General features: G+C 35.6%; 2 protein-coding genes across 9 annotated transcripts in view; both read left to right on the forward strand.

The window, feature by feature from the left end:
• Nucleotides 1–3,135, forward strand: part of LOC125670431 (zinc finger CCHC domain-containing protein 24-like) — a 31,962-nt gene extending 28,827 nt beyond the window's left edge. Inside the window, exon 5 of one of the 2 annotated variants that reach the window (XM_048905601.2) lies at nucleotides 3,012–3,135. In XM_048905601.2, coding sequence (XP_048761558.1) covers nucleotides 3,012–3,028 — 17 coding nt within the window. In that variant the 3' untranslated portion in view covers nucleotides 3,029–3,135. Of the gene's footprint in view, nucleotides 1–2,999 lie in introns of both variants that reach the window. The other variant, XM_048905597.2, reaches the window with a different exon arrangement.
• Nucleotides 1–12,921, forward strand: part of LOC125670429 (tRNA methyltransferase 10 homolog A-like) — a 36,498-nt gene extending 23,577 nt beyond the window's left edge. For 4 of the 7 annotated variants that reach the window (XM_048905592.2, XM_056161687.1, XM_048905594.2 and 1 more), the window contains 5 exons: nucleotides 3,646–3,811; nucleotides 8,219–8,362; nucleotides 11,083–11,229; nucleotides 11,655–11,760; nucleotides 12,067–12,921. In XM_048905592.2, the coding sequence (XP_048761549.1) occupies nucleotides 3,646–3,811; nucleotides 8,219–8,362; nucleotides 11,083–11,229; nucleotides 11,655–11,760; nucleotides 12,067–12,377 (874 nt within the window). In that variant the 3' untranslated portion in view covers nucleotides 12,378–12,921. Of the gene's footprint in view, nucleotides 1–13; nucleotides 621–3,067; nucleotides 3,148–3,645; nucleotides 3,812–8,218; nucleotides 8,363–11,082; nucleotides 11,230–11,654; nucleotides 11,761–12,066 lie in introns of those variants that run through there. The other 3 variants (XM_048905595.2, XM_056161686.1, XM_048905593.2) reach the window with 3 other exon arrangements.
• The last annotated feature ends 1,747 nt before the right edge of the window (nucleotides 12,922–14,668 follow it).

A 14,668-nucleotide genomic window follows, 5' to 3' on the forward strand; every position in this document is an offset into this window, starting at 1 on the left:
AGTGTACTACATCAACATGCGGATAACAAACAATGAACTTGCTTACTTTAATCATGCAGGAAGTGTGTACTTATGGTTTCCAAAACCCTCGCCATCCAATCTATGCAAACTGAGAATGTACATGGCCTGGAAGCATTTTAATGCTGTAATATTGGGTAGACTTATCATTGGAATACAAATGGTAGAATCCTTCTTAATCAATTCAGGTCCAAATTTAAATTATTGAACAAGAATAATAATAATATTGTAATTAATGGATGTTATACAATAGGGCACATAGTAGATTTATGAGAGTTACGCATTTTTACCAAAAAAGAAACCTAGCAGTTAGGCTAGCAGACGAATTCTCACCAAGATCTCGCATATAGCGAGATCGAGATTCAAAATGTCAGCGTCCATATGGTTTGTCGTTTGTTAGTGCGAGTGACAGGTGATCGGAGAATTCATCGATGTGAATGTTCAGATTAAGCAGCTACTAGAGAACTGAATATGGAAACTGTTCAAGAAAATTCTTTAAAAGAAGAGATGCACAAACCACAAACCAGCGCAACGATATCAAAGAAACAACTTCGGAGGCAACAACGCCAAGAAAAATGGTTATCCATAAAAAAGGACGTACGGTAAATATCTAAATTATAAAACGGTGTGACCGTTGGACCGAGCGAATCATGAATGGTCAATGGTGTATTCCAAGTTGTAATCATTATATTCAGTACGGCAAATTAGAAATGTTCTCTCACTTTAATAGTATATATCTAGTTGGACAACACTGAGGTGCTCGTTTCATAAACTTTGCAAGATATACTATATGATTATTAATAACACGTGTTACTATATAGTATAGCTTGCAAAGTTTATGTAACAAGCGCATGTGGGTTGAACCAAGCAAAGAATGAAATGGTCATTTGGCATGTCCCAAGTGAAGCTAGTATGGTTAATTAGAACTCACTTGTATATTAAATAGAACAGACCCGGTTTGTAATGAGGGTCTGTCCCGAGACACAGTTAGATTATTCTAAATAAGTGCTGCAGACCATTACCGAGCTGGTGAATACATCACTTTCAACCGGGGTCTTTCCAAATGAGCTAAAACGTGCACTTGTTACACCACGTCTGAAAAAGCCTGGACTTGATATGAGAACTTCTAGTAACTATAGACCAGTCTCAAATATCCCATTCATCAGCAAGGTCATCGAGCGTGTTGTTGCACAGCAGCTTAATAGTCATCTCACCAGGAATGGTCTACATGATGATCTGCAGTCAGCTTTTAAGACCGGTACCAGCACTGAGACAGCCATCCTGCGAATAAAAGCAGTCGTAAAAGCAGTACTGGATGAAAGTGATGTACGCTATGCTCCTGGTCCTTCTTGACCTAAGTGCAGCATTTGATACCATCGATCATACCCTCTTGCTGGAGAGACTGTGAGGAAGTTGAGTTGACGGACACAGCACTCCGTTGGGTACAGTCTTAACCGAGTGGCCGCATCCAAGTGGTGAAGATCAACATCAGTGTGTCCTCAAATGTACCATTGTCCACCGTAGTGCCCCAAGGGTCTGTTCTCGGCCCCCTTCTCTTCCTGGTGTACCTTCTCCCACTCAGGAGAGTTATCAACTAGTATGCCATAAACCATCATGGGTTCGCAGATGACACTCAACTTTACAGCCGTTTGAGTGCATTGCGTACCTATTAAGTCAACATTATGGAGGAGTGCATAACGAGTGTCTGAACCTGGATGACTGAACAAACTCAAACTAAATGATGGAAAAACTGAGATAATGGTGGTTGCCAGTGCCAACAACCAGTGCCATGTGAATAATATCCGTCTGAAGATTAGTGAGGCAATATTGACACCTAAGTCTACTGTTAAAAACCTCGGTGCTGCCCTGGACGCCACCTTATCAATGGAAATACAAGTCGGCTCCGTGGTAAGGAAGATGTACAACATCAGGAGAATCTCCAAGGTGAAACACCATCTCACTCAGGAAGCGTGTGCAAAGGTCATCAATGTAACAGTCATATCCCACCTTAACTATCACATTGCCCTCCTGCTTGGCATAACTGATCGCCCCATGCACCGACTACATGTGGCTCAGAACAACGCTGCATGTTGTCTCACAAGAACATGCAACAGACAAATATTTCACTGGTACTTCAACAACTACACTGGCTGTCTGTACTACACTCTCTCTTAGTACCAGCATACATGAGAGAGTTATGTCCTGTTTACCAGCCACATAGGACCTTGAGATCATCATCTGACCAATGGAAACTGGTATGAAGAAATCATCAAACAAATATGGTGCAAAAGCCATGAAAACACTAAGCGTACAATTGTGGAATAAACTGCCATTGGAACTTCGAGAGCTTGAAGCACATGGAACATTCCGCAAGAACCTCAAAACACTCTTGTTCAAGCGTGAATATGCCCTGTGAATGTAAATTTCAATGCAACATCAAGGATTCCATGTGCAATCTCTTGCAAACTGAACTTTGATCCAGTATATGAATGCAATTACCTGTGTGCCAGTTGTATATTGTCAAGTCAAAGTTAACCAACTTGTCATCTTACTACCATGTTTTATTTAAAGTCTTTCTATTGTTTTACCATTTCCTTTATAGCTCTTGCAGGTCTTTTATTAGTATATTATCAATGATTATTAGCACAAACATTGTACAGCGCATACAAACTATATGTAATTTTGCACTTTATAAATGAATAAAATGATAATTGAAATTTTAACCACACCCACTTATGTTTACACACATCATTTATTGTTATTGTAGTATAAGGAGAAATATACTTTCTTTTTGCTAGATTTTGTATAAATGATCACTGATATGCGTTCCCTGCTTTAGATATGGTGTAGTTTTATTGTCTGTCATTCAACAAATTGCAATAGTATTCAAAGTAAACAGTTTCATTTATGCCGTCTGTGAGGTCGTTGGAAAACATAAACAAACCTTCAATATCGTGCAAAGTTGTTATATCCTTTTAAAGTGATTTCTGTAGGACCTGGGAACTGCTGACCCACATAGTGGTGATGACATTGTTCATTTCTGCCACAGATACCAGAAATCGAGCCCATTCTGACCGACTTTTGTAGGGCCGTGCCATCATACTTTGTCTCCAGGCACGCTGTAGTCAGGTCAGCCTCGTTTTCAGATTTTAATGGCAGACGCGTGAATAGAGTCTATTACAGAGAAGCTGAGGGAAAACAGGCCATGAAAGGGAGATAACTTTTATAGATTTGAAAGTCATCTGTTGTGACTAGTATATCCCTTCCTCCTAGTTAAACATCAGTTTCATAGTTGAATATTGTCATTGTTAGGTGTAGTTTGAATAATCTCATGCTCTGACTGTGTTTCAGTTTCAATCTTTGGGACATTGATCATTTTAAATACAATTTTTTTTAAAATCTGAAATTTATCACTTTCCTTTGTCAAAAGAGCTGTTGTTTGTCAGGGGGAAGATCTTGAGTGTGATAATTTGTAGGGAAGGGTTTAAAAAGGTGTTGTGATAGGTGTCTACAAGTTTTCTAACTTTAATTTCAATAATGAGAAATCTTCAGGTTTACTCAAGCATTCTCATTGAAAACAGTAAACAGCAATTAATGTACATAAACAATGTCAGTGTTCTGTTGTAGAGCTAAGGAAAAACAGAGGAAGAAGCAGAAAAGACGAGAAGCAATAGAAAGAGGCGATATAATGGCACCCACCAGGAAAAAGCTGCGAAGCAACACAATGGCAAAATCCTCTTGTAAAACCTCTGTAGTTATAGATTGTTCCTTAGATGAATATATGGGGGATAAGGTGAGTTAAGAATTCTGAATATTGCATTAGAATGGTTTGTTTTTTATGCCCCCGTAATCAAACATTTGGTGTAAAGGTTTCGGTCTGTCTGTTTGTCCACAAAAACATTAACCTTGCATTTGAATTGATGGTGATAGGGCTTTCATATTTCACATGTGCATTCCTTTCTTTTGGTACATGCTTCACATCTCCAACAAAAGATTTTTACCCATACCAAATCACTTGGTACACCCCAAGTCCAAGCTTCATGGTTAGGTAACCATGTCATTGTATTTATAATTATCAAACCAATAGTTATTAATCAAGAAAGGGTTCCACGCTTTCTAAATACAGTGTTTCAGTTACCACATTGAATATTTAAAAAAAAAAAAACCCACAAAAGTTTGAGTGGCTACAGAAACAGGAGATCAAACATGCTGATAGAGCCATATAAATCTATTTAAGATATTTAATCTCTCTCTCTCTCTTTCTCTGTCTCTCTCTCTCTGATGTATCTGTTGTGCCCCATCACTAACACTTCATAATATGAATAACACAATACCTATAAAATATGTACTCACCATCATTCTATCAGCATATCTAATCTGTTTCTGTTGGTCACCCAGATCATTCAAATATTCTCTGTTTTCTAGAAAACACATGGAAGTTTTTTCTATCATGCCCAAAAATGTCCAAAAGAATAGTAGGTTCTCAACTCAAAACCATTTGAAAAGACATGACAGACACTCTTGAAATATGGATGAAGATATTTTGAATGGAATGTGTAAAAAAAAATAATAATTCTTGAAAACTACTCACTGTGCACCCTCACCTGGCTGTTGAATACAGATAAACTCCCCTTGAGGGCACTAATTATCAAACCCGGCCAAGACAAAATTACACCAATCAAGATGAATGCTGATGATCTTTTAAATACGGAATATCGGAACCATTATTTCGTCTCCGATTCCGTCCTGGTTTTAATATTTAGTATGTTCAACGAGATAATGTTTTCTGCGTTAACTTGGACAACTTTTCAGTAAACAAGCACATGTTACTTATGTACTAACAGATATAGTGAATTCAAGCACATTTTATCACCGTTTTTAAAGTTAGGGATGGGAAACATGAAGAAAAAAAAGTACCATTATATTAATATGAAATATCTTATACCATTCACTGCTACTATATCAAGTGACCACCTAAGGAATCGATCTTTGTATGTACTAATAACAAACTTTAATGTTGTATGTGATAATTTAACGCAATCTCAGGAAAACGGGGGGAGGGGCCTACATGTTGCTGCATGTATATGTACGTTTCAGGAGATCGATTTATAAATAATTTCTTGTGATTAATTATATCATTTCATAGCGGTCGATTGTAATGACTCAAGAAAATCTCATAAAGTAAATATCCATACAAGTGCATACGGTGTAGGAAATAGACTTTTTCTTTTGTTTTATCTCTGCTACCAAACATCAGAAATTTAATCCAATAACTCGTGTTTTAGTACAAGGGCATTCACTTGCAACACTCTGAAAAATAATCTTTAAACCAGGCATATGGTTTTATATCAGAAATGAGTCGTCTTTAGCCATCACTAACTTGTATACAAGAGTTGCCCAGGTGACACATAATTTTCATAACTTCTTTTTCTCAAGAGTTCCAAAATTTTCTAGTTCCGATACCCCGTATTAAAGGATAAAAAATATGGGTTGTGATACACTAAACAAAGGCCACAAAGAGTATTCAAATTATTCATTTCTTGTGTACAACATGTACTAAGTATGTTGTTAAACTTTTCTCTCCCAACTCGATTTGGTCCCTAGCTTCACTCAGCACCAAATCTCTTGGTACTCCAGAAAAGCTTATCAACACACTTAGTACATGTTTCACACGAGAAATGACTTGGTACCAAACTTTTTGACCTTGTGACCTTCATCATAGAGGTTGACTTACTTTTGAAAGGTCACCTACCATAACTTTTGAATGGTTATTGATAAGACTTTCATATTTCACACATGTATTCCTTTTGACAAGACCTTTCTTTCTGTACCAAACATTTTGACCTGATGATCTGGGAGTTTGACTTACTTTTGAAACAATTTAATCTAGGCCCTAACTTTTGAATGTTTAGTGATAGGTCTGCCGCTTTCATATTTCACATGTTTATTCCATCTGACAAGACCTTTCTTTGGGTAGCCTAATTACTTTGCTGCCATGTGTGGGCATCAGTGTTTCACAAACACAACATGGTTTTTTTTCCTTCAAAGGTGTTTTTATAGTAAAATACCTATAGAAACAAAAGGTGTTGGGTTTTCATATGCCTGTCTAAGATGGGACATATTATGGTACAGCATTTCTGTCTGTCTGTCTGTTAGCTTTTTCATGTCTGGTTCATAAATTCAAATACTAATACCTAGAATCAAAGTTAGGTTACTGTGACCTTTGATTAAGATGATATGGCGAAATTTGGCAAAACCCTATCCGACTCATAACTGGACAATTATATGGCCTAAGATCACCAATTTGGTCAGTGAATGCATCATACGTAGAAGGTATGTTGCACCGTACGTCAAGGTCACTGGGGCTGATTCACTATTTCCCCCCAAAATTTTGTTTTTCAATTTTAATGATCAAAATCTACTGTTTAATGTGTTTAAAAGGTTTCACAAAAATATTAAGGTTATACATTATCACAAAAGCTCATTTTAGAGAGTTTATTATTTGTTTTGTAAACAAAGATTGCAGTGTATGAAGTTTTCAAAAGAAATGGATATAGATCCAAGTTTATTATATCCATCACATTTCAAGTATATGTGATCTAAAAATAAAATTTTTGACTGTTCAAAATTAAGATGCTTTAAATTACAAAATTAACATTTCACTGGTGTTTTGGTAAGCATAAAAAGTCTTTGTTTACATAACACATATTTTAAAATTGTTGCATTCAGAAGGTCAAAATTTGATGGTATGTGTCATAACCCTTTTTGGGCTCATGTAGATTTGAGTCCTAGAATCAACAAACTTTGTCAATTGGTGCATCTGTAGAAAAATGTAAATTGCAGTTTAAAATCAGGTCATTTTTAAAAACTTTTTAGAATAACAAGTATATACTTATGTTTTAAGGGAGGTAATGCCTAATTAGGCCAAGTAAAATTAATTAGTAGTTATCATTCAAACTTACAAAAAAAGGGGGCGGGTGGGAGGATTTTATTTTTTATTTTTTATTTTTCGCCATGGTATTCTTGACCTCGAAAATGCCTTCTCTCATTGAGAAAAGGCTTTATAAATCATAATTACATGTGTATTTGGGTTTCTAATGGGCAAAGTGAAACAAAGTACGTTTACGATACCGGACCGGACATAAAAATATCCGGAAATCGTAATTTTGAAAAATAAAAAAAATCGGGGCGGGCGATTTTCGAGGGGCAGGCAGAAATGATTATCTACTAATTAATTTTACTTGGCCTTAAGTAAGAGAGTAATGCAGTAACCTTATTTCAAAACTGATTACATGAAGAAATACACATTTTCTATATAAAATATAGCTACATAACAATATAAATGATTATTTTGTTTCCAACAATAATGATATAAATATATGCAATTTTATACTACATGTACAAAATTTGCAAAGTTTTAACAAGCACATCACACTAAGAAGAATTCCATTTGTCTCATTTGAATAATGATCTAACCCATGGTGTTTCAAAAAAGTTCAGTAAGACATACAAATATCATAAGAGTCAAACTGAATCTGTCAAGTTAAAGATTAATCAATGAGTAGAATGTGGTGGAAATTATTTGTTGCTCCTTTAGTTACAGGGCATTTTTTTTGTACAACCTAAAAAATTTATAAGTAATTCATAACATGTGAAAGAAATCTAAGCTTGTAATAAAATGAAATATAAAACATATTTCAAATCACTCTTTTAGTTGTGGGACATTTCTTTGTACAACACAAAATTGATTAGTAATTCAAACCATGTGAAAGAAATCTAATGCATGTAATAAAATTTTGAAATGTATTTACATTGTATTTGAACAGATCAAGAGATATATTGACAAGTCCGTTGTTGTACTAAGGTTGACATGATTTTGTCTTGCGCACACTCATCTGTTTATAATTATTAAACATCCGACATGATTTTGTCTTGCGCACACTCATCTGTTTATAATTATTAAACATCCGACATGATTTTGTCTTGCGCACACTCATCTGTTTATGATTATTAAACATCTGACATGATTTTGTCTTGCGCACATTATTATGATTATTAAACATCGGACAGGTTTATCGTGTGCCGTTGTGGTGCACTTTATTTTCCTCTTCCCAAAATGCTTTAACTCACAACATTGTAAATCCAACCACCACAATGTGAATAGTGATACAATTGCAAAGAGGACCAACATATTTTTCAGGATATAATGAAGTTAGTGAAGCAAATTCAGTTTTGCTACTCCAGCAATCGTCGGTCACAGAACCCCATGCAGTTCTATGTCACTGGTGTGCATGGTCAAACAAAAGATAGACTGGAGGCCATTGGAGATTACCAGAACTGGGATGTAGGTATAATAGTTTATTTTGTTATGTAGAACATGCATTGTAATTAAAATATACTATATGACTGTTAATATAGCAAAATGAATTTTCCTAATACACTAGTTCAGAGTTCTTCACAGTTCTTTTAGTAGTGGAGTAATTTAATTTAAACAGTATTTCATTATTTAAAGATAAAAAAACAGATCACCAACACGATCATGAGAATGAAATTTCAAATTTATTTGGTTGACCGGTTTCGACTTTAGACTGTCGTCATCAGAACAAGTAAAATACAGAAATTTAGCTACTGAGGTGCAATTTTGGCTAACGGTATCAGATAAAAATAGATTCCGGAGTTCTGTTGCTATAAACAAAGAAACAATGGTGCATGACAACAAACATGTGAATCAACAATCGTAACTACTCAGCTATTTCCATAACTGCAAATGAACCTCGTATGTGGATCGATGCCATCAGAGTATGTTGCCATGTGTACAAAAATGCAACTATGACGTCACAGTCGTACGTTACAACATGAAACGCGAGCTTTCAAATGCATCTAAGATATCATACATATCTAAGGTATTCTAATACTATCAATTTCCACTTATATGTTTATGTATTAGAGTGAATAAGATGTTAATGATACCAAAACTGAATCTGCGGTGGAAATCTAAATAGCACATTATAGTGATTCAGTTCTGGCCTTTTAACCTCATCCACAGGCACGCTTCCGGCAGAGAATGCATCGATTTGATGCAATTCTTGAGCCGATCCACATCCGATTCTTCTTACCAGTTACGGAAAAGGACGAGTGCGTGATCCGATTGGTGAATCAAGTGTGTTAAAATATAGAGTTTTTAGCTCACCTGAGCTAAAAGTTCAAGTGAGCTTTTTTGATCACCCATATTCTGGCGTCTGTCTGTCTGTAAACTTTTAACATTTTTGACTTCTTTTCAAAAACCACTGGGCCAATTTCAACCAAAGTTGGCAGAAAGCATCCTAATGTAAAGGGAATTCTAAATTGTTAAAATAAAGGGCCAGGCCACCTTCCAAGGGGAGATAATCAAGAAAAGGTAAAAATAGAGTAAGGTCATTAAAAAATCTTCTTCTCAAGAACCACTGGGCCAGAAGAGATGAAATTTATAAATAAGCTTTATTAGGTAGTGCAGATTCTAAATTGTTAAAATCATGGCCCCCAGGGGTCGGATGGGGCCACAATAGGGGATCAAAGTTTTACATACAAATATATAGGAAAAATCTTTTTCTCAAGAACCACTGAGCAAGAAAAGCTGAGATTTATATGAAAGCTTCCTGATAGAGTGCAGATTCAGGTTTGTTAAAATCATGGCCCCCGGGGGTTGGATGGGGCCACATAGGAGATCAAAGTTTTACATTCAAATATATAGGAAAAATCTTTAAAAATCTTCTTCTCAAGAACCCTGAGCCAGAAAAGCTGATATTTACATGAAAGCTTTCTGACATAGTGCAGATTCAGGTTTGTTAAAATCATGGCCCCCGGGATGTCGGATGGGGCCACAATAGGGGATCAAAGTTTTACATACAAATATATAGGGACAATCTTTGAAAATCTTCTTCCCAAGAACCACTGAGCCAGAAAAGCTGATATTTACATGAAAGCTTCCTAACATAGTGCAGAGTTAGGTTTGTTCAAATCATGGCCCCCTGGGGTAGGATGGGGCCACAATAGGGGATCAAAGTTTTACATACAAATATATAGGGAAAATCGTTAAAAATCTTCTTCTCAAGAACCATTGGGCCAAAGAAGTTCACATTTACATGAAAGCTTTCTGACATAGTGTAGATTCAAGTTTGCAAAAACCATGGCCTCCAGGGGTAGGTTGGGGCCATAAAAAGGACTACGGTTTTACATGCAAATATATATGGAAAGTCTTCTGATATGGGCCAAGGTGACTCAGGTGGTGAGCGATGTGGCCCATGGGCCTCTTGTCTTAAATTGATAGAGTGTTTATTACGGGGATGGACATAAACAAATTTTAATTAAAGAGTCTATCAATTTAAAAAAAATCTATAATGTTTGTTGTCATGCACCATTGTGAGTTGATATGGGTCATGAGGAGGAGTGCAATCTCTTTTCGAAATTTTCAAAATGGCTTCCAAAAAATCAAAGTTGTCGGATTTCAACCAAATTTTATATCTAGGGTCATTTCTCAATGACATTTGGATTCTTGGGTCAATTGAGGGTCCTAAGTTCATTTCTATCATCATTACGTATTTCCTTCTCAAGTTATGGCCTGGACCAGATTATGATGTAAAAGATTGACCTTGATTTATAAATGGGTTTAGGTAAAAGAGTTTGGTGTTGCTTTCCTTATCAACAATGCCCAAATGTTAATGTACTAAATTTGCAGTTCAGATGGTTGCATAGCAGCTGATATTCCTTTTATGCTCTTTAATGGGTTATGTGGTATATCAGTGACTACATTGGAATTATATATATGTTTTGCCATGGGTTCTTCTGGGGACTGTTTATGTCCCTAAAACCCTGGCTTATTGTAAAAACCTGGATCTTCTCCTGTATTTTCAGGCTTTCTTGTTTGGTTTTTGTTTGTTTTCATATCATTGTACTTTGTAGATCTGTCGCCATATGTTTTTAGGAAAATTAATAACAATAAAGAAATCAGTGTTTTTGGTAGGGATTGATATGATGCTAGCTTTCCAATCTAAGATCATGAAGATATAAAGCTTATGTCATCTTTAGGTCAATTTCACAAACAAGGATTACCATGAAGTGTTTGAAAAGAAGAATATAATCTATCTAAGTAGTGAGTCGGATAATATATTGGAAGAATTAGAACCAGATAAAGCCTACATCATTGGGGGACTTGTTGATCACAATCACCATAAGGTTAGTAATTCAAATCTACTACCTATACTCCAAGACAAAGTCATAGATAACTTGTGTAATGTTGTCAGCTTTCTAGTATGATAAGATAAGATAAATTTATTCCAATTTTGGGCCCAGAGGGCATAACAGTAAGACAGTTTATAAAGAAGGAAATTCAAAAAAGAAAGAAAGTTTACAACATTAACTACAGGTTACATAGACTGCAAACTGCATGTGGATGCAGCATATTGGGGAAACAAGTATGTGTCCATTGGTAATAAAAAAACTTTAAAAAAAACTTGAAGAACAAGCCCCAACTGTCCAAACTCACATGGATTGAGTCATATACAAATGCATATGTCTCTAACAGTTGTTCTGCAGATGCTGCTTGTAATTCATATTTTTCATGATTTTATACATGATTAATTCTGTGTGTAAATTTTTAGGGATTGTGTCATTCTCTAGCAACAGAGAGAGATGTAGGCCATGCAAGACTTCCAATCTCAGAGTTTTTGGATATGAAAACTAGAAAAGTTCTCACAATTAATCATGGTAAGAAAGTACATACCGGGGTGAAATTAATCCATTAAAAACACACTGAAAAGGGATTGTGACTCTGTTAGAATAACAGCATGTCATATTAAATCTGTATGGCAGCATACAAGATCTGATTGTAAGGCTCAACAAAAATTTTAACTCATGGGTATTAAACACTTGCTTTTCAATTTCAACGGGACGATTAATACTGTACATGTACTTTTTACGGGACGATTAATACTGTACATGTACTTTTTACGGGATGATTAATACATGTACTTTTTACAGGATGATTAATACTATACATGTACTTTTTTACAGTCTTTGACATACTATTGAAATATACAGAAACAAAGGACTGGCCACAGTCATTTTGTTCAGTTCTACCTCAGCGGAAAGGAGCTCAGGTTAAACAGGACAGTCAGACAGATATCAACAGAAGCCCTCCGATGGAGAAAGAAGACTGTTGCAGTAGTGTAGAACAAGATACAAGGCCTCAGGCTTCACCGGTATCATGTACTACAGACAATAGTGACAATGCAAGTGATAGAAAGATGAATGACCCATTACCAGAGGACATTGTTTTGGACCAATCAGAAAACACTGACCAAGAAGCTGACTTTGAAACGTGATACTGGATGCTTCAAGTTAAAATCATTTCTCACTTTAGTTCTGAATCTTCACTTTATTTTAATGACTAGTAGTTTCATTTTTTTTAAAATTGTAATTCAAACAAATCTATTGTTTGAGGAAAATCACATGATTAATGATAGAATGTTGTATAGCATGCTACAATGATAGATTCCAAAAATAGATCTGCAATTTTTCATTTTAAATCAAATCGTTGAAATATCACTGTTCATATTGTTTTGCCCAAATAATGATTAGAATTTCATTGTTAACATCAAAATATGTTCCATGATATATAAAGTGGTATTGAAGCATTGGGAATTTTTGTCATATTAAAGTCAGTAAAGAAAAGCAATTGTAGCATGTTGATTTCATTCATACTAATCAGGACCCTTTACATCCTCAGTCAATATTGTCTCTTGGTTGGTGCGATAAACTTATGGGTTGACCAAAATCAGCACGCAATGATTGTATGTCAACATTCAACAAGTTTATGATAAATATATGTACACAAGATGATGAGACTGATATGTGTATTTAACAAAATACGTGTAGTTTTGTTTCTTTTAAAAGGAACAGGTATTGATCCTGTCTTAGTTTGAACATTGAATAATCATATTTAGGTCACCTGAGTAAAAAAATGAATATTACAGCAAGTAGTCCTGGTTATTTTCACACTGAAAATATAAATTTTTATTTGATGGATAAATTTCACAGTTGAAAATGTTATAAATGTTTATATTCTCTCAATAAAAGGTTTTTATACCCCCCGCAACAAGTTGTGGGGGGGGGTATACTGGAATCGGGTTGTCCGTCTGTCTGTCCGTCCGTCCGTCTGTAGATGCAATGGTTTCCGGGCTCTAAAGCATTATCCTTTCCACCTACCGTCACCATATCATACATATGGACTACCCATGGAATGAAGATGTTCCCTATCGATTTTGGGGTCAAAAGGTCAAAGGTCAAGCACACTGGACATCGAAGTAGCAATATGGTTTCCGGGCTCTAAAGCGTTATCCTTTCCACCTACAGTCACCATATCATACATATGGACTACCCATGGGATGAAGATGTTCCCTATCGATTTTGGGGTCAAAGGTCAAGCGCACTGGACATCGAAGTAGCAATATGGTTTCCGGGCTCTAAAGCGTTATCCTTTCCACCTACAGTCACCATATCATACATATGGACTACCCATGGGATGAAGATGTTCCCTATCGATTTTGGGGTCAAAGGTCACGCACACTGGACATCGAAGTAGCAATATGGTTCGGTTTTTCATGCCATTTGATTTTACACTCAGAAAAGAGGTAGTTTATACCTATTACCAACACCCTTTGGGAGATTGGGGTAAGTGGGGGGTATTCTTAGTGAGCATTGCTCACAGTACCTCTTGTTTTACTTGAAAATAAAATACAAAACTTGCAATGTAGGTTAAGGAGGAACATCATGTATACTACATTGTCATAACAATGGCAAACTTCTATTTAAAACATGAATGAAACTAGAGATTGCTTTTATGAAAAACAAATGTCTCCCCAGTAGGGCTGGGATGATTCAGGGTTAGCTCGATTCGGTTCGGTTTCGATTCAGAACAGCACGGTTCGGTTATTTTCGATTCGGTTCATGTTAGGTCCAATTTATCTAATGACACCACAAAAATTAACAATTTTAATGAGTAGCATATTTGATTTGATTTAATTCAAGTTATATAACTATATGTTGTCATTTGTAAACATCATATCTATTCATAATGGCATTTTATAACTTTGATAGAAAAAAGAAAACACTGACAGTCTATCAAAATTTGTTATATTAATGTGCTGCATAAGTTTTGGATTATTAAACAAATCTATAGTGAATCTAAAATGTATATGATATTGTTTTCATTGATATGCAAAAATTCAACAATTCTATCAATTGAGAGTCTTTGAAAATCTCTCCTTTATTGATTTACTTCTCTCATGTTAACTGTCAAATCTGTGTCATTACCTACGATGTTGATTTCACTCCACCACTGACAGAAATGCTATATGTCATGTAAAGATAAACTGCAATGATCTTACGGACCATATTCTGTTGGTATCTGAGTGGTGAAAATGCTAACTCTTAACACAGTAGTGATTTAAATCTCCGTTGCATAAAAAACCACATGTTTTCAACATCACTCGGACGCCATATTTGTTGTTTTGGTGTAAGTAAAATCTAAACCGAACCGAACCGAAATCCGGAATTTGTAATCGGTGCATCGAATCGAATGGTATGAATCGCGGTGCACCGAAATTTTCGGTGC

This window comes from Ostrea edulis, chromosome 4, assembly GCF_947568905.1.
Source record: "Ostrea edulis chromosome 4, xbOstEdul1.1, whole genome shotgun sequence".
NCBI lineage: Eukaryota > Metazoa > Mollusca > Bivalvia > Ostreida > Ostreidae > Ostrea > Ostrea edulis.